Source organism: Sorex araneus, chromosome 4 (assembly GCF_027595985.1).
Source record: "Sorex araneus isolate mSorAra2 chromosome 4, mSorAra2.pri, whole genome shotgun sequence".
Taxonomy (NCBI): domain Eukaryota; kingdom Metazoa; phylum Chordata; class Mammalia; order Eulipotyphla; family Soricidae; genus Sorex; species Sorex araneus.
Window position 1 is genome coordinate 171,024,672 of NC_073305.1, and position 20,463 is coordinate 171,045,134.

General features: G+C 39.4%; 1 protein-coding gene across 4 annotated transcripts in view; it reads left to right on the plus strand.

The window, feature by feature from the left end:
• UTRN (utrophin) overlaps positions 1-20,463 on the plus strand; it is a 585,431-nt gene that overhangs the window by 270,051 nt on the left and 294,917 nt on the right. For all 4 annotated transcript variants that reach the window (XM_055134486.1, XM_055134485.1, XM_055134487.1 and 1 more), the window contains 5 exons: positions 440-515; positions 3,282-3,496; positions 8,662-8,779; positions 15,797-16,002; positions 17,812-17,966. In XM_055134486.1, coding sequence (XP_054990461.1) covers positions 440-515; positions 3,282-3,496; positions 8,662-8,779; positions 15,797-16,002; positions 17,812-17,966 — 770 coding nt within the window. The remainder of the gene's footprint in view (positions 1-439; positions 516-3,281; positions 3,497-8,661; positions 8,780-15,796; positions 16,003-17,811; positions 17,967-20,463) is intronic.

A 20,463-nucleotide genomic window follows, 5' to 3' on the forward strand; every position in this document is an offset into this window, starting at 1 on the left:
ACCTTCTTATGATAAATGAATCAACTAGAAACCAAAACCGAGGGAGAGACCAGGGTCAAGGGGAAGAACAACAGAGAATGTTCCCTGTCTCATGCTGGATTTTGATGGATGTGCAAAAGATAACGAGTTGATGAAGGGCACTTAGAAGGCCAGTTAAAGTCAAGTTTGCTACCAAGTGACAGGATGCAGAGGAAGAAAGTGTGAGCATCAAATTCTGCAGAAGGATAGGGGAGCTAAAGATGAGATGCTTTCTTGAGGATATTGTCAGTGGAGGGGTTCCCCAAGCAGGAGCAGTGATGGTCAGACCAGAAGCTTGGTTACTGAGGGTAAGAAAAGGCAGAGCTGTTATCTAGCATGAAACCTCCGTTGGGTCATTCTCATCTTTATTTATGTATTATTATTTATTATTATGTTTTTTTTAATTGGCCTGGTGTTGTAGATATCCAGAGAAGTGCCTATTGTGCTGAAGGAACATATCCAAGCACTCTCTTCCGTTTCTCCGACAAGAGCTGTTGGTAAGACACACTTTAACCCTTACAAAAAATGTCGCTGATAAACTAAGAAAAAAAAATGTATGTTTGTGAGTGTCATCTGTGACTTAGAAGAATGCACTTTAAACACCATGAAATTGTGGATTATATTCATTTATTTGAAAAATACATCTTTAAATGCCAAAACCGTAGGAGCGGGGCTGGTGCGATAGCACAGCAGGTAGGGTATTTGCTTTGCACGAGACTGACCCAGGTTCGATTCCCAGCATCCCATAATGTTCCCTGAGCACTGCCAGGAGCAATTTCTGAGTGCATGAGCCAGGAGTAACCCCTGTGCATTGCCAGGTGTGACCCAAAAAGCAACAACAAACAACAACAAAAAACCAGTAGGGACTGGAGAAATGGTGCAGCAGGTAGGATCTTGTTTTCAGCTGACCTGGATTCAATTTCCGGCACCCAGTATGGTCCCTGGCTCTGCCAGGAGGGATCCCTGAGCATCACCGGATATGTCTCCCAAACTAAAAACAAAACAGACCAACAAAAATAGGACAGTATTGTATGTAAGGGCTTCCCTCTTTCTAGGCTTTCCTCAGTTGATTCTACTGAAGGGAAGGGGAGGGCCAAGTAGAGATTTGTTTTCAGGGACAGTGTTTGAGGAGATGCACTGTAACCATTTTTACATATTCCGGGCATGTATGATTAGTTACTTGATCATGGCAAAAAAAAAAAAAGCAAAATGTCTATATAGCCTTGGAGTCAGGTGGATTCGGGCATTAGGAGGTCTCTGCGTCCGAGGGCAGTCGCATCGCCGACAGATGCTGCCCTCTTCCTCCTAGAGGATGTGAGGTCCAGACGTGCTGTGGTCTCTCCTTGCTGAGTCAGCACACCTCTCTCGGAACCACCTGGCCCTGTTCTCGTGGGTCACCTCTAGAGAAGACAAGCAGCTCTAGATACCCTGGGGAGAGAGTACCCCATGATAGGTTTCTGAGTTCAATCACCCCAAGTTTGAGAACACTTGTCTATATATATATATTTTTTTGTTTTTGGGTCACACCTGGCGATGCACAGGGGTTACTCATGGCTCTGCACTTAGGAATCACTCCTGGCGGTGCTCAGGGTACCATATGGGATGCTGGGATTTGAACCCGGGTTGGCCGCATGCAAGGCAAACGCCCTACCTGCTATGCTATCACTCCAGCCCCATGTCTATCTATCTTTTAAAAGCGTTATAAAATCCTGGAGTCAGAGAGCCAGTATAGTGGGCAAGGGGCTTGCTTTGCAGGCACCTGACCCAGATTCAGTCCCTTGTACTCCAGCACCCGCCAGGAGTGATCCCTGAGCACCAAGCCAGGGGTGAGCCCCGAGCACTGCTGAGGGTGACCCAAAAAACTGAACCAAATCAAACCAAACCAAAACAAAAGCATAGAGTCCCAAAAGAGAATGTCTCTTTTCAACAATATTTCAAGGGTTCATTTTTCTACATTAAAAAAATCTGTCCAAGTTAATACATAAAGAATTCACTTTTCAATGATATCATATTTGGTTCATAAACACAAGCGTGTGTACTCTCACCAGTCATCAGAAAGCTATTCGGGAAGAGACGGTGAATGAGGGATGTTCATCCGCTGAAGTAGAATATTGGCAGTTCGGTATTAATGAGTTCTACATGCTTCTTTTTTGGGGGCGGTGTCACATCCATCTATGCTCAGGGTTACCCCTGGCTCTGCACTGAGGAATTACTTCTGATGGTGCTTGGAGGACCATATGGGATGCTGGGGATTGAACCAGGTCGGCCGCTTACAATGTTAACGCCCTCCCCGATGTACTGTCACTCTGGCTCCAAGTTCCACATGCTTTTGGCTGTGAGTCTCAATGTCTCACATTTTAAAACAATTTAATGATAAGTGTTCACTACATTTTTCCCTCTGATCCAATGATCGTACTTTGGGAAACTTATATTTGGTCATGATTAGGCATATGAAAAATACCTTAACAAAAAAAGATATTCCTTGCAAATTCTTTTGTCAAGTAAGATTTTATGAGCAATCTAAGTATCCATCTGTAGGAAAGGATGAGCTAGAACTTTGTGACCAGATGTACATTATATAGGAATTTGTCGTCTTACTTATTAAGAATGAACAAGGTGCACAAGGTTCAATTTAAAAAATAGTAAAAACTGTGAATGAATTGTGTTTGTAGTTAAGGTAAAAACGTCCTGAGAAAATTAACTCCAAATTTCCTCATGGTTGATTTTGAGAAAAAATTAATTTTCTCTTGCTGTCAGTTGGAGTTATTTCTGAGTTACCACAGCCCTCAAATGTTATATATTGTGTTTAATTGAATTTATGGCTACCAAGGACTTGACACTACCGTAAATGTCAGAGAGGGCTGGGGAAGTAGCACAGCCGGTAAGGCCCTTCCCTTGCTTGTGGCTGGCCTGGGTTCTATCCTGGCACCTCTTATGGTTCTTGCCCTGAGCTTCTGCAGGAGTGATCCTTGAGCATAGAGCCAGGAGTGAGCCCTAAGTCCTGCAGGGTATGGCCTCAAAACCAAACAAAAACTACCGCTGCAGGATACAAAAAAAACAAAAACATTTTCTCCTAAACACAGTGCTAACGGTGCATAGCACCTGTGACTCACACTTGGATGAGACTTACTGGACACCGATTGCAATGCCAGCGTCTGTGGGCTAAGCCAACCTACATGCACATGTCAGTCCCACAATCAGGCTTTCCTGTGGGTTTATTCATATTTTCACATTTATTCCTATTTTACACAATTCTGTTTCAGCGGTTCCTAACGTCCAAAAGGTGGTGCTAGCCTCCTCTGCATCAGAGATGCCTGTCCTGTCTCACCGGACCTCGGACAGTTCCATTCCCATGGACCTGGATAAGATGATCACAGAACTGGCTGACTGGCTGGTGTTGATCGACCAGATGCTGAAGTCCAACATTGTCACTGTCGGGGATGTTCAGGAGATCAACCAGACGGTGTCCCGCATGAAGGTCGGTGCAGGGGCAAATGGGCAAATGCCTGGCGTCTTGATGATAGGCCAACAACTGGCTTCCTTGCAGTTTACCCGGCGGTCCCAGTGAGGGAGTTTAAAAAAAAACAAAAACAAACAAACAAAAAACCCCAGATGCTACTTAGAGAGACAGAGAGACAGAGAGAGACAGAGAGACAGAGACACAGAGACACAGACAGACAGAGACAGAGAGATAGAGAGCACCTGATATAGAGGCAGGCTGGGTAGTTTGGGAGGTGATGGGAGGGAACCTGGGGACAGCGGTGCTGGGAAATTACACTGCTGGAGGGATGGGTGCTGGAACACTCTATGACTGAAACCTAATCATGAGCAGCTTTGTAAGGGTCTCTCTCACAGTGATTCAATAAAAAAATGTAAAGATCAACATCACAGGCCAGCTCCAGTGGGTAAAGTTTTGGTAAGGTCAGGCGTCTAGACCTGAGCCGTGGAGTCGGTGTATTCTCAAAATCTAAAAGGGATCTCAGCCTGTCAAGTTCATGTCATTGTAAACGAGGGTGACATTTGGGCCTAAAGTGATGTACCGTTTCAATTTTTATTTTCCCAGGAGCTGATTTATTTGCTGGCTAAAACAGGGTATTTCCCAACTCTTAAGTTGATGAGTGTACATATACATCTAGTAGCAGTTTTTAAAGGTCTGTGTTCCTATTCAGCGTGCACTAGTTTCTAAGCTGTGCATTATCAAAGGATGCTGAAGATAATGTCTGATGGGGATTGGGACCATCAATAAAACAGTAACAGTGCTGGCTAACTGTTCTTAAGTAGTTATATGTCTAATTTTAAGCATATTGCATGTATTTTCTCATTCACTACTGGAGCAATTATTGTGAAGGGGCTCTTGTTGTTTTTTTTTTTTTATTACACCAAAGTTAGGCCCAAATCAAGGCAGAGGCAGGAAATGCCTGTAGATGGATAAGTCACTACTGCAGACAAGGTCACGGTGCGCAGAAGGCTGGCCCTGCTGATCTGCCAGGGAGTGGTAATGAGAAAGATGTTGATGGATGGCATCCTATTTTGGATTTTGACATTTAGAACTCATTTGGTCACATTCCTGGTGTCTGAAGTGAAGTGACTATAGACATGGCTGGGAACGTATGGGATGGGAAGTGAATTAGCATTTGTTCCATAAAGAAATATAGTGGGCAGTAAAATAGCAGAGACAACTCCAGTTTGCTCAATGAACAAATTTACTTAATTACAGGCTACACAAAGCCCTGTGGACCTGTCATCTGTAAGTGTTGTCCAGCATCTCGTTCCCTTTAATTTTTCTCTTTTCAGTGTGGCTAGAGACGAATGAGAGTGAGGCTCCGCTTTAGTCAGCTGACAGGGAACAGTGAGTTGGATTAACTGGAGGAAAGAGATGCTTAAGGCATGGGGAAATCCTCTGGAGTGGCCAGGAGGCTGCTTTTGGCCATTCAGGAAAATTGGGAATAGAGAAAACAGAATTCGGGTGAGGGGTTGATTGGTTTCATTTTGAATATGCTGCGTTGAGAGGTTCTTACACCCCTAGAAGGACATGGTCAACGTTTGTAGAATACTGCTCTGGGATTCAGGATAAAATCACTGTTCGAGATCCATTTAGGAACCATTCTGACACTTAGAGAAGTCGTGTAAATCTTCAGAATCAGTGAATTCATAACGAGGAAGAGCTGGGGGAGCCTCTTGGCCAACGCTTTGTACCGAGTATAGATTTGCTGATCTTTGTAGCTATTTTTAAATTCTAGACGTTAAGCATCCTATTTTCCTGATGTTAACTTTTCTCCCGAAGTGGTTAAGAAACACAAGCTTTCTACATCTGTCGTTCTTATGTAAAAGAGCGTTGGATATGAAGTTGTTCCAGTTAGCATTTTTCTAGTTGCTCACCCCCTTCCTGAGGTGACATGAGTTTGTGTGAAACTCTGATGCACAGCAGATGTGCAGGCAACAGAAGCAATCACTGCTCATGTTTTCAGAGCATTATTTGTTTTCAAAGTGATTTTCTTCATTGGATTTACTTAGGCTCGGTAGTTGTAATTTTAAGTATCTTATTATTTTGCATGTGTGAAAACAAAGCCAAAAGGAAGTAAAACTCACTATGAGATACATAGTTATAAAGTTGTTCATAATTGGGTTTCAGTCACACAGTGTTCCAACACCTGTCCCTGTCCCTTCATCCTTGTACATTTCCTACCACCAGTGTCCCTAGTTTCTCTCCTGCCACCTCCCCACCCACCAGCTTGCCTCTATGGGACTTCTCTCTCTCTCTCTCTCTCTCTCTCTCTCTCTCTCTCTCTCTCTCTCTCTCTCCTCTCTCTCTCTCCTCTCTCTCCTCTCTCTGTCTCTCTCTCCCCCTCTCCTTTCCTTTTGACCCTTTATTGTTTTCAGTACAGACAATGAAAGGTTATCAGGTATATCCCTTTACCTCCTTTCAACACTGAATTCCTGTCCAAAATGATCATTTCCAACTCTTACTGTCATGCTGATCCCTTATCTATCCTAACTGCCCTTTGCTCCTCAAACACCGCCCCCATACTCTCTCTCTCTCTCTCTCTCTCTCTCTCTCTCTCTCTCTCTCTCTCTCTCTCTCTCTCTCTCTCTGTTTCTCTCTCTCGTGGTAAGCTTCCAACCATTTACCAATCCTCCTGGCTCCTGTTTACTCTGACCTTGGATATTGGTCTCATGTTATATATATAGGCTGGAGCGATAGCACAGCAGGTAGGGCATTTGCCTTTCACAAGGCTGACCCTGGGTTCGATTCCTCCCTCCCTCTCGGAGAGCCCGGTGGCAAGCTACTGAGAGTATCCTGCCACACGGCAGAGCCTGGCAAGCTACCTGTGGTGTATTCGATATGCCAAAAACAGTAACAACAAGTCTCACAGTGGCGATGTTACTGGTGCCTGCAGGAGCAAATTGATGAGCAATGGGATGACAGTGATACAGTGTTTATATATGTGTATATATATATATGTATACATATATGTACATATATATATATACTTTTTATATCCCACAAATAAATGCAGTCATTCTTTAAGTGTCCCTCTCCTTCTGACTCATTTCACTCAGTATGATATTCTCCATGTCCATTCATTTCTAAGCAAATTTCATTACTTCATTCTTCTGTGTAGTATTCCATTGTGTAGTTGTACCATAATTTTTTTCTCCAGTCATCTGTTTTTGTCTATTCCTATTTTTTGTTAGATTTCTGTATTGCTTTCTATAGAGGTTGAACTGGAAAGCATTCCCACCAATAGGAATTGAGGGTTCTATTCTCACCACACCCTTGCCAGCACTGTTTGATTGCAGACTTTTTGATAAATGCCCATTTTCACTGGTGTGAGATGATATCCCAGTGTTGTTTTAATTTGCATTTCCCTAATCATAAGTGATGCTGAGCACTTTTTCATATGCCTATTGGCCATCTGGACGTCTTCACTGGGGAAGTTTCTATTCACTCTCTCATCCCTATGTTTTGGATGGGGATGTTGGATTTCTTTGTTGTTGAACTTTATTTATGTAAATTATTTATGGTTACCGTTCTTTATCTGATACACTGTGTACAAATATTTTCTCCTTTTCAGTTGGTAATATTTTTATTAAAGTTTGAGTTAATTTTGTTGTGTAGAGGTTTTTAAGTTGTTTTTTTAATGGTTAATTCATGATTTTAAAAATAAAATCACAAAATGTATTAATTGATGATTTTTTTATAATTTATGATTTATTTTTCTATCGATTTATTTTTCTTTTTGTTGTTTTATTTGTGCCTCTATAGTCATATTATTGAAAGACACCTCTGAGTTAAATTTCTTGGAGAGTTTTGTATGTTTTCTTCAAAGTATTTTATGGTTTCTGATCTTATCTCAAGAATCTTGATACATTTTGTGAGAGGTGTGAGATATAATTCTAATTTTTTTTACATTTTTTTTTTTACAGTTTTCCCATTACTATTTGTGGAAGAGACTTATTTTGCTCCAATATGCACTTAGCTCCTATGTCATAGATTAACTGCCCATAAATTCGGGGTTTCAACTTCACTCTCAATTCTGTTCCACTGTTCTATGGGTTTATCTTTAGTCCAATGCCATGTAGTTTTTTAAAAAAACAAAAAATTTAAAAAATAAAAAATTTATTTTTTAAATGAAGAAAATAAAAACTAATTTTTTATTAGTGAATCGCCGAAGTACAGTTACAGACTTACAAGCTTTCGTGTTTGCATTTCAGTCATACAGTGGTTGAGTGCCCATCCCTCCACCAGTGCCCATTTTACAGCTTTGTAGTTTAGTTTTAAAGTTAGAACAACAGAAAATGCCTTCATCTCTATATTTTCTTAGGATTTTTTTGACTGTTCAGGGAGTTTATGGTTTTATATACATTTTAGTGGCATTTGTTCTAAGTCTTTGAAGAACATCATGGAATTTTATTATGTATTACATGAAGCACTTTAGGTATTTCATTTTAATGGGCATTTTATTAAGTACTGTAAAATACTTTGGGTAAGAATGTCATTTTGAGAACGTTAATTCTTCCTAGTCATGAATTAGGTACCATCTTTCCTTTTCTGGTGTCCTCTTCCATTTCTTTTAGCAGTGGTTTATGGTTTTTACTGTATATATCTTTTATCTCCCTTGTTAAGTTGATGATTAGGTATTGATGTTTGGGGGCACTGTTTTCATTCTTTTGGGGGGAAAGGGTGGTCACAACCAGCAATGCTCTGGGGTTATTCCTGGCTCTGCACTCAGGTATTACTCCTGGTGGTGCTCATGGGATCATATGGGATGCCAGGATCGACTTGGGTCAACTTCGTGCAAGGGCAACTGTCTTACCTGTTGTACTATCTCTCGGACCTCCAGGGTTCACTGTTTTGAAAATGATTGTCATTTTTATTTCTTTTGATTCTAGTTCATTATTTGCATACAGGAATGCCACGGGTTTTTTGTATTAATTTTGTAACCCACTGCCTTATCTTACTGTATTATGAACTCAGAACTTTTGACTTCAGGTCCTGCACTTCTTCTGCTGTATTGCTGATGTCTCACTGCCAATATAAGAGTAAAAAACAGCTGAGATGTCAGCACAGAAGTTTTGCTTCCTTCATGTTCTTCTTGTATGATTTTTCAAACCATCTGAGTAATTATTTCTTCCTAACAGATCACAAAGGCTGATTTGGAACAACGCCATCCTCAACTTGATTATGTTTTCACATTGGCACAGAATTTGAAAAATAAAGCTTCCAGTTCTGATGTGAGAACAGCAATCACAGAAAAATGTAAGTTAAAAATTATAACCATCATTTTGAATGATTATTAGCCACTTTTTCAATACACACATGCATGTACAAATATTATATAGTTGGAAATGAATATTATTTGGTTTCCTTATATATTAATAAATTTAACCATACCTAATTATCATTTTTTGTCAACATTAACATGATGCCCTAATAATTCTTTAAATTATTAACATTAATATAACTAGTGACTGAAGAACTGATACCTTGGAATTTTTTCTCTTGTAAATGTCATAATTCTTTTAAGAGAAACAGAAAAATACTCCAACCTCCAGAGCTAGAGAAGCCCATGGAAATGCAGTTCCCTCTTCTATTTGATTCTCTCAATGAAGATCTTATAATTTTGATTTTGACTCATCTTCTCAAAATGTATTCCCCAAGTATTTATTGAACAATAACTTGTACCCTTTCGCCTGACACTAATTTGGGAATATTTTAGTTCACACAAAGTAAACGCAAAAACAAAAAAGAAAAAAAGAATAAAAGAAGACCATACATAATAATAACAGCATTGATTCCTGTGGTGGTCCTATCCTGTCCAGCAGGGAGGACCCTTCGTGGGGCTGAGGAGGGAACACATCGAAATGAGCAGATGCAGAGCCAGAAAGCATCCAGAAGGAGGAAGAGAGAGAGAGAGAGAGAGAGAGAGAGAGAGAGAGAGAGAGAGAGAGAGAGAGAGAGAGAGAGAGAGAGAGAGAGAGAGAGAGAGAGAGAGAGAGAGAAAGAGAGAGAGAGAGAGAGAAAGAGAGAGAGAGAGAGAGAGAGAGAGAGAGAGATTATTCTACTGGCAGTTACAGTACTTATACCTCTCTCTCTGCTGGGAGGAGGTGGTATGGTATGTGTGCCTGGACCCCCAATACAAACAGTAGTAAAATGCAGATCAGGCATGGGCTTTGGCTAGTGAGAAACAAATGGAGATAAGATATGATCAGTAAGATCAGTAGTGGCAACTTTGTTACAGGGAATTTAAGTAAGCCTCTGTTTGATCAGAAGATAAGAGATAAGAGCCAGGCTCTGTGAAGTGGCTCCCTACAGATTCCTGTTGCAAATTTGCTCTCTGTCATAAAAACTCTCAGGAGACCTGGTCTTCAGTCGGAAGCTTGCCACGGGGGCAGGGGTGGGAAGACCTTAGGGAGTGGAACACTGGGACAGTGGTGGAAGGGAAAAGTACCTGCTACAGAGCCAGACTGGGGGCCCAGGGGGAAATTGGGGACAGTGGTTGAGGGTTGTGGGCACTGGTGAAAGGATTAGCACTGGGACAATATATGCCTAAAGCTGAATCACAAATATCCTTGTAACGTAATTTATCATGGTTGAGTTAAATATTTTTTCTACATTTTTAAATGAAAACAGGGGGATTTACAAAGTTATTTGTAGTTGAGTTTTAGACATACACTAACACAGCACCGTTCCCACCACCAGTGTCAGCTTCCCTCCACCCGTGTTCCCGGGCTCCCTCCCATATCCGCGCCCTCCTGACAAGCACCTTCCTAAGTACTGTGCTAGAAGTTTGGATCTTTTGGCTTTTGTGTGGTTGACATGACTCCGTGGTTCGGATACTTAGCTCTATCATTCTTAACCACCTTTGTACCTGACTCCTCTGACCTGGCCCCAGTTGCTTCTCACCTGTCTCTTCTCCCCCACCCCACCCCTCCCCATGTTCTTCCCTTCTCCCTACTTTTTTTTTTTTTTTAAGCTCCTGTTCAATTTCTGAAGCCGAGTCCTCAGAATTGTCACTGGGCTCATCACAGTCTGCCTTCGTCATCCTTTCACCGGAGCCCCAGCCTAGTCTGTGGCTCTTCTGTACTACATCTGTTCTTTAAAATATCCTGACATTTCTTGGTCTCCTTCCCTTTAAACCCATTAATAATTTTTTTTTTTGTTTTCCTCTTGGCCTTCTTGTCTCCCAGGTGAAATTCTACTCAGCAGCTAAAATGTCACCCTCTATGTGACGTCTTTCCCACCCTCTCTCATCCCTCGTGAACCATATTTTCTATCTTTAGTTCCTGCTGTGACCTTTTCCCCCATCATTTCGTTGTAGAGCTCACAATTACTTTAATTCTCTCTCCCTCCCATAGATGGGGAGTGTTCACCGCCTCCCTCGGGACCTCCCGTAGTGCCCAACATAGGTCAGGCAGCACTTAACAAGTATTTGTGGCAGAATATGAGCAGAAAGAATATATATATATACATATATATATATTTGCCTTGCCTAATGTTTCTAAAGAGAAGAAAATCCACTCTTCCCTCTAGAAAAAGTATTTCAATTTCAAGATAAATGAGGCAGCAACAAAGGTATGAAAAGTGATGATTAACAGAGAACAATTTTTACTAGAAATTAGCCATTCCCTTTTTTCAGCCTCATTATTAATTGATAAATTGCCTGTGTGGAACTCTGAAATGTTTCTATATTCTACCAGGTGACAGTAAGCTATCTTCAAAGCCATCTCTATTTTGTCTTCCCCCTAATATTTGTTCTTTTCATGATATCTCTGTCCAGAATTTCTCAGATTTTAAAAATAGCTTTTCTTCTTCCAAATATCTTTCCTTTTGAATTTTTAATGTATTACTCTCTTCCTTAAGTTTTGCTCTATTTGTTTATTTGTTTATTCTTTGGTGTAAAGTCTTCATGGTCTTCCTCACTGGTTACTATGTCAGAAACTAGTTTCAAAGGCTAGAGCAATAGTACAGTTGGAAAGGGTGTTTGCTTTACCGCATCAGACCCAGGTTCAATCCCTGGCACCCGCTTTGCTCCCCCAAGCACCACCAGGAGCAATCCCTGAGTCCAGAACCAAGAGAAAGCCCTGAGCACCCCTTGGTGTGATCCAAAAACGAAGTACTAGTTTAAGCTGGAATTTAATAAGAGTAATGGGATTTTAACATGATCCACAAGGACTGTGTTAATTTGCTTATTTTTATATGGTGAATCTATTGATTTTACTATCACCTGACATCTTTAGTTATATTAAATAAAATATAGTGTAGCGGTTATCACATCTGCTTTACACGCAGAAGGTCCTGGGTTCAAGGCCCAGTGGAACCATGCAGTGTTAATGCAGTGGTAACTTAATACTAAGTGATCCTATTACTGATGAAGTTGGTCATAAGTACTTTCAATTTGTCCTCAAGCTGAAAACCCTAGAAATTAATATATAGTGCAAAACAAGATGGATAAAACACTAGACAATTGAACAATCTCAGTAATTCATTACATGTAATTTCAGTTTTCTAAACATATTAAATTGATGAATTTTATCATTAATAAATACCATATCTTCATACATATATATGTACATTTAATATACACATTTCTTTTTACTTTGGGGAAATATTTAAAATAATTGTGTAATATATTGTTGGATTATACTTCTAGGCATTTTAGGTTTAACACTGGTTCATCCTTTCTCCTCTGCTGCAATGAGCGTAGGTTTATTGAGAAACACCCAATACAGTGCTCCCAAAGCACTCCCATTTCCTTGGTGTTTAATTTCTCCTTTTTGCTCCTCTTCCCCTGTTAATTGTTATATCCCCAAATCAAACCCTATGACTTGTAAATCCAGATTCTTCAGAGGATTCTGGATTTTGTATTTGTATGTGAGATATTGCCTTTCTCTTCCCTTTATGTCCTGCATAGTTTATTTTAGAGCACTGTCCTTTTTGTATAGGCACAGGGAGGCAGTTAATGCTATGCTCTTGTAACTTGGGAGTTAATTGACTCCAAATAATATTTACTCCTGGGCATCTGTCATATTTACTCAACTTAAGCCTCAGTTGACCTTAGGTTCTAATATCCCAAAGAGAGGGTCCCAGCGAGAGACTTGAATATACCCAGGGCAAGCTGTAAGCTATCCAAGCTTTGAAAAGGGATAAGCTATAAGCTACCCAGGCATTGAAAAGGTACAGGTCAAGTGCCATAAACCTTATAACAAGTTAAGAACATGGTCACTGACAAACTGACCATGATCCAAAAGGATGTAATTGGGGTTATGAAAGACTAACCTGGCCTGAGGACTATATCACTGTATCACTGTCATCCCATTGATCATCAGTTTGCTCGAGCAGGCACTAATGTCTCCATTTGTCCTAGCCCTGAGATTTTAGCAGCCTCTCTTTACTCGTTCTTCCCAGCGGTGCCACATTGGAGGCTCTTTCAGGGTCAGAGGAATGAGACCCATCATTGTTACTGTTTTTGCATATCGAGTACACCATGGGGAGCTTGCCAGGCTCTGCTGTGCGGGCAGGCTACTCTCGGTAGTTGTTGGGTTCTCCAAGAGGAAGAACTAGACTTTAAATAATGACCTGTTTGGAGTACAATGATGGCAGCAGGTCAACCTATACCCATGTGGCGAGGGCATCAGCAGCCTGATGGTGCCTCCAGGCTTCCTTAAACCCCAGAATTGCCGCTGTGCCTCTGGCAGGGCCTGAGGACTGTAGTCTGGGATATATAGTGAGATTTCCCCAGGAAGAGCCACCCTTTAAGCTCAATGACTAGAAATATTAGTAGCACCGTAGCACTGTCGTTCCGTTGTTCATCGATTTGCTCGAGCGGGCACCAGTAACCTCTCCATTGTGAGACTTGTTGTTACTGTTTTTGGCATATCAAATACGCCATGGGTAACTTGCCAGGCTCTGCCGCGTGGGCAGGACATTCTTGGTAGCTTGCTGGGCTCTCTGAGAGGGACAGAGGAATCAAACCTGGGTCAACCATGTGCAAGGCAAATGCCCTACCTGCTGTGCTGTTGCTCCAGTCCAGAAATATTAGTAAGAAGTAAATTGAAGATGACTGTTATAATGAATGCTGGCTAAGGAAAGGGGAAAGTTATACTCCTTCAGTGGAATTCCACCCTTAGTGAGATCTCCTGGCAGGATGAGATTTTGTCCTAGGGATTTACATATGTTGATTGTGCTACCACACCTCTGTGTATTTGCTACCCCCAGCCCTTGAGTTTTCGCTCTTAACTAATCTTGGAGAGAGGGGCGGGGGCAGAGTGTGAGACTGGAATGGGGGACAGAATGAGACTGGAATAGGCTCACAGGGAGAGTGGAATAAACAGCAGGATGGATGTTGGAATAAACGATAACTGATCACGAGCCAGCTTGTCGTTCTGTCCCCTTCTTCATGAATCCATCTCCGTCAGCTGTCCCGGGTGGAGAAACGGCTCTTGACCACTGAACACATATTATACGCACCCACACTTTTTGAACACACAATATGTGATTCTTTAAAAATAACTTATTGAATAAAAATAAAGTGAATAACTTATATTCACTTTAACTTAGAGATCTGATATATACAACATTAAATTTACGTAGACTACATTATATTAACCATCATGAGTTCAGTTTCTACCCTCCTGCTGGTCTCTTTCACTCGATTTACTTACTCTCTTCCCCTCTTCCTCTTAAGTAACTACTATTTTGTTCCAGTTGCCTAAGGTTTTTTTGTTTGTTTTCTTGTTTGTTTATTAGTTTTTCTCTTTCTTCCACACATGAGTGAAATCATGTAGTATTTGGCTTTGACTTACTTCACTCAGCCTTATGCTTTCCAAGTCTGTAAATATTGCATTTCAATGTCTATAGACTTTATATCTTCCGTATCCTGTCATCCACTGATGGGTGCTTTCATTTAATTAATATATTGAATGAAATTATTATTCCCAGAATTTTACCAATAAGTTCCATTGTAGCTGAGTTGGGATGTTAACTTGTAGCTGTTTTTCTTGCATCTGGTATTTAACTGCTTGCTATAGTCTGTGTGGCATCCAAAGCATTCTCTCGATGATTGTTTTCCTTTTCATTTATGTTTGATCAATATTTTTTGAGAATATTCAAGGCTATTGATTGCAAACCCTGCAGTCAGTGTTATGGACTGCTCCCAAACCTATTAATCAAAAGTTTGTTTCCTTAGATCTCTCTTTTCTTAACTCATTTACTAAAAGTGAGAGGAGAGACAGGAAGGGAAGGCACAGGAAGAAGAAAGACAAAAGAGGTGAGGTAAAAGGAAGACAAATAGAAATAAAAACAACAAAGAGAAATAACAATAGGAAGGGAAAGCATCTACATAGTTTTTTATAATGATGAAGAGCTGCTGTGTATATATAGCACTTGAATTGAGCCCCTCTGAATCTGAGCACTTAAAAAATATTGCTTTTTAAAGAAATTTAATCACATAGTAAAATAATTTAATCACATAGTAAAATAAATGTGTAAGTTATTTTCAATAGTTTGTTTTATAATAAAAACTCTCCGAGTTCTCCTTTTGAGGATGTTATTATGTCTTAAAAATTTATCACAAAGTTCTATTAAACTCTGCCTTTTTCAAGCCAGACATGAAATTTAATTTTTTTAATTTTTTGTTAATTTTTTTTAGAAGTAGATATTTTCATTGTAAATGGGTTGTTTTTATTTTTGTTTTCGGGCCACACCCCGCTGTGCTCAGGGCTTACTCCTGATCCTCTACTCAGGGATTACTCCTGGTGGGGCTCAGGGGTCCCTATGGGATGCCCAGGATTGAACCTGGGTCAGCCTCAGGCAAGACCAGTGCCCAGTTCACTGTACTGTCACTCCAGTTCCCTCCTTGTAAAATTTTTTTTTTTTTTTTGCTTTTTGGGTCACACCTGGCGATGCACAGGGGTTACTCCTGGCTCTGCACTCAGGAATCACCCCTGGCGGTGCTCAGGGTACCATATGGGATGCTGGGATTCGAACCCGGGTTGGCCGCGTGCAAGGCAAACGCCCTACCCGCTGTGCTATCACTCCAGCCCCCCCTCCTTGTAAAATATTTTTAATGCTTTTGCAATAGAGTTTAATTCAAGATTTTTCTTCAATAGTAGTTTTAGCTGGCAGATATGTATTAAAATTCCTATAAAAGTGTAGTATCAACTTGCCCTCTTTCTCTTTCTGATTCCAGCTTTATTTAAGACCCTTCCATATCAGCAGTGTTTCCCTTTCCTAATAGTGACGTTGGGGGATCCTGTTTTTCATTTTCTCCTCTAGTGGAAAAGGTCAAGAACCAGTGGGACGGTACTCAGCATGGTGTTGAGCTAAGACAGCAGCAGCTGGAGGACATGATCATCGACAGTATCCAGTGGGAAGACCACAAGGAGGAGACCGAGGAGCTGCTGAGAAAACATGAGGCTCGGCTCTACGTTCTTCAGCAGGCCCGCAGGGAGCCTCTAATCAAACAGATCTCCGAGAACCAAGTAAGACTCATTAGAGACCTTTTAGGAACTCAGTTTGTTGCTTAATTTTTTTCTTTGTCACTATTTTTTTTTTATTTTTCTATTTATTTATTTATTTGTGGTTTTTTTTTGCTATTTGGGTCACACCCAGCAATACACAGGGGTTACTCCTGGCTCTGCACTTAAGAATTACTTTTTGCAATGCTCAGGGGATCATATGGGATGCTGGGAATTGAACCCGGGTCTGCCACATGCAAGGCAAACACCCTACCTTCTGTGCTATCACTCCAACCCCCTAATTGTATTTTTTAGATTCCTTGACTTGAATTTTTTCCAAGTTTGTAGGCTTACTAAAGTGTATATAAAATTTTGACTGGGATAGTTTGTGGACAAATCTGGGGTGAAATAAATAAAAACATATATGATATATGCTCACTGATCATAAGCAGTTAGAATACATATGTGAACCAGCATCTAGGAAAAATAGTTTTAGAATCTCAAGACCTATCCTTTTGCTTTGGATTTTGTCTCTGCCTTCAAGCATTTTTTATTTATGGGATTTTTTTCTGAAATTTTCATTTGAAGGCTTATAGTGAAGGCATTGTGTAATAAAAAGTTTGGTTTCTTTTGATATCTATATAACCACATTGACAGGATGATTTATCAATATCATCATTACATGTTTCTTTTCTTGTGTTTGATAACAGAATTGATGAAATTGCACATTTAATTTATTTTTTTAAGTTCTGTTTTCAGTTCCCTCTATAATCATAGAAAATATTTTTGGATTAGACTTATGATTGTTAGCTTATATTTTAGCATAACATTTTTAATTGCTTTCAGATAGCCTATGAGAGGGGTGTAAAAGTATAAATTTGTGAAGAATATAATAAAGAATATATGGGACACAAAATTTAAATCATGAGAATATGCTTTTATTCGTCATGCATTTAGATATCCCATGGTTATAATTTAGAAAGCAAGAGGCCATGTACTCTGGTTTCCTAGATCATTTTTTGCATTTAATCCATTTCTATATTGTTTTCACTGAATGACTCCAGTGCAACAAACAGCAAAACCCCTGGATTCCTAATTAAGGGAATGCATTTAAAAGTACTATCAGTTGCTTCATTCATCATATTTGGAATTCTCTTTGCTAATCAGCATTATGGATCCTTTATTCTGAAACTTTACAGCAAAATTTTGTGCTAGTGGCAATGAAATAATTGCAGCTCATTCATCATAGATTTTTTTTTAAAAGGAAATCACTTGACCTCAGAGCTCTTATAGATGAAGGAACATATCAAGGAACTAAGTAAGAACCAAGGACATACTCAATATCAGTTTAGTTATTCAAAGAACTCTCAGCACACCTTACTTGACTGCTTGAATGGTCCAAGTAGTTAATTTTGTAAAATGTGATTATCCAGGGTGAGAGACTTCGAAATAGTCACCTGTTCCATTTCTCCAAGTAAATAAAGAAAGTCTCTGCACTGAGTTCACTGCTGTCTGATGATTGTTTCTATAATGCCCAGGTTTATAGCAGAATGAATGTAAAGATTAATGACTCAAGCATGTAAAGGCTTGCAAATGTTAAAACAATATGATAATCACTTAATATCATCTGCTGTGTGCTTGATCACTATCTTAAATATTTTTATATTTACTTCTAAGATTATTTCGGTTTAAGCTTCTATGCAATAGTTTGTCCAGTCACTTATTTTCTTTCTTTGAGCTGTGTCTGGTATATGTTAAAACATACAGGGGTATTTGGTAATATGAGATACTGAATAATCAAGTTTAACAATTATACCTGAAATTATACCTTAGATACTGCTTCAAGAACTGGGGCCTGGGGATGATGTTGTAATGGCATTCGAGAATGTTCTGCAGAAATTGCTAGAAGAATATGGCAATGATGACACTCGGAATGTGAAGGAGACCACTGACTACTTGAAAATCTCATGGCTCAATCTAAAACAAAGGTAATACTAAGGTCCTCAGGTTCAATGCTGTTGTCAAGAAATTATTGTTTGCTGTGATCTTCTTGTGAAAATGTGCCAAAAATCGGACTGCTAAAAGTACATTTTATTTTCATCTCATTTTTAGACTGTGTGGAGTATTATCACTTAGTGCAGAATGTGTATATTTACAATATTAATGTACCAGTTTATAGTGCCTTCCTTTGAGTAAGTAGAAACCTTGGCAATGATCGTTTTATGAGTTCTTGTTTTCCTTACTCACCTTGGTATTCACGAGAATATGTTTTCTAGTTGTCTGGCAGTACAACAGAAGTTCACAGATGCTTAGGGTTATATTATTCCTAATTATAATTGAAACAATGTGCCGTTTGTCTAAATAATTCTCAGTTGAGGATCCAACACGGCCCTCTGAAATATGTGTTTTTTAGGCTTCAATAGTTATTATATTTCCTTACCATTTTTTTACTAGTGTATCCAAACCAATATAAAATAGGCAGTATTGATCAGAGGTTTTTCTCTCACATGAGCACCTAGGATTTAAGAAACTATAAAAAAATGTTTGGCATCTCTTTGAAATAGCATATTTATATTTATCACGAAGTGTTTCTTTTGCATTATACTGGGAATGCCTATGTCGAAGTGAAATTATAATTTCACATTTCTTTATGTGTCTCCAAATGTAACTTCCTGAAAGCTAACTGATATAAAAAACTTAGTTTGCAGTGATTAAAATGTCAATAGTAAAGGACTTTATTATGTATGTATTACTGGTAATAAAGATGGCTGGGCATTTGTTAACACATTTTCACTGAGGCATTTTATACATTGTTAGTATGCCATTTTTAGTTAGACTCTCTGCAGAAGTATTTTTTTTAAGTTCAAAGAAGAGACTGATGAGAAAAGTATGTGAACATGAATATTCTGCTAGAGATACCTAGGATTCTGGAGGAAATGAGATAAAGTCGGCAAATTAAAACTTCACAATTATGTAAAGCAGTATGGATTTAGAATACTGATCTCTTTAACGTCTCTTGCAGCTCTTTTGTTTATTATAGCAAGTTATTTTATATAGTATGGATACTTAAACTCTTCCCAAGATAGGGAGGATACATTATAGTTTTAAGACACTACTTCAAGAAATAAAAGAGGACACAGGAAATGGAAGCACATACACTGCTCATGAACGGGGAGGATTAATATCATCAAAATGGCAATACTCCCCAAAGCATTGTACAGATTCAATGCAGGTCCTACAACAATACTGAGATCAGTTTCAAAGAAATAGATCAAACACTCCAGAAATTCATATGGAACAATAACCCCACCCCCAAATAGCTAATGCAATCCTTGGGAGAAAGAAAATGGGAGACATCATTTTACCTAACTTCATACTGTACTACAAAGTGGTAGTAATCAAAATAGCATCATAATGGAATAAAGACACATCCTCAAATAAATACAATAGAGTTGAATATCCTGAGAAAAATCTCCAGGTGTATGATTAGTTAATATTTGATAAAGGAGCAAACATGAAATGGAGCAAAGACATTGTGTTGGAAAACTGGTCAGCTACATGTTAAAAAAAAGAAGAACTCATACCTCTTTCTAAAACCATGCATGCACAAAAGTCAAATCAGAATGGATTATAGACCTTGATATCAGATCTGAATCCATAAGCTATCTAGAGGAAAACAGGCAGAACTCCCCATTACATTTAAGTGAAAGGCCTTTTCAAGGATGAAACACCACCGGGCAAGCAAGTGGAAGGAAAGAGAAACAAATGGAACTGAATTAAACTAAGAAGCTTCTTCACCTCAAAGGAAATGATGGCCAGGATACAAAGACAGCCCATGGAATGGAGCCATTATTTACTGAATACCCTTTTGATAAAGGGATTAATATCAAAGATGCATATGGCATGGGTAGAACTTCACAAGAAAACAAAAATCCAGCCCCATTTAAAAAATGGGGGGGGTTTGAAATGAACAGAAAATTCATCAATGAAGTAATACAAATGGCAGAAAGACATAAATAACTAATCAGGGAGATGCTAATCAAACAAAAAATGAGATATCTCACACTACAGAGACTGGCACACATCCAAAAGAACAAGAACAGCTAGTGATGACACGGACATGGGGAGGAAGAGACTCTCATTAATTGCTTGTTTGAATGCTGACTGGTTCAGCCTTTTTGGGAAACAATGTGGTCAGTCATTAAAAAATTAGAAACTGAGCTTCTAAATAACCTAGCAGTACCACTCCTGGGAATATATTTCTGTGTTCATTGCAGCAATATTCACATCAGCCAATAGCTGTAAGCAATTCAAGTGCCCAAGAACAGATGACTGGTAAATAAACTATGGTACATCTACAAAATTGGAATACTATGCAGCTGCTAAGTAAAATTAAGTCATAAAATTTGCCTATACCTGAACACAGAGAGTATCATGCTGAGTGAAATGAGTTGGAGAGGGACAAACATAGAATGATTGCACTCG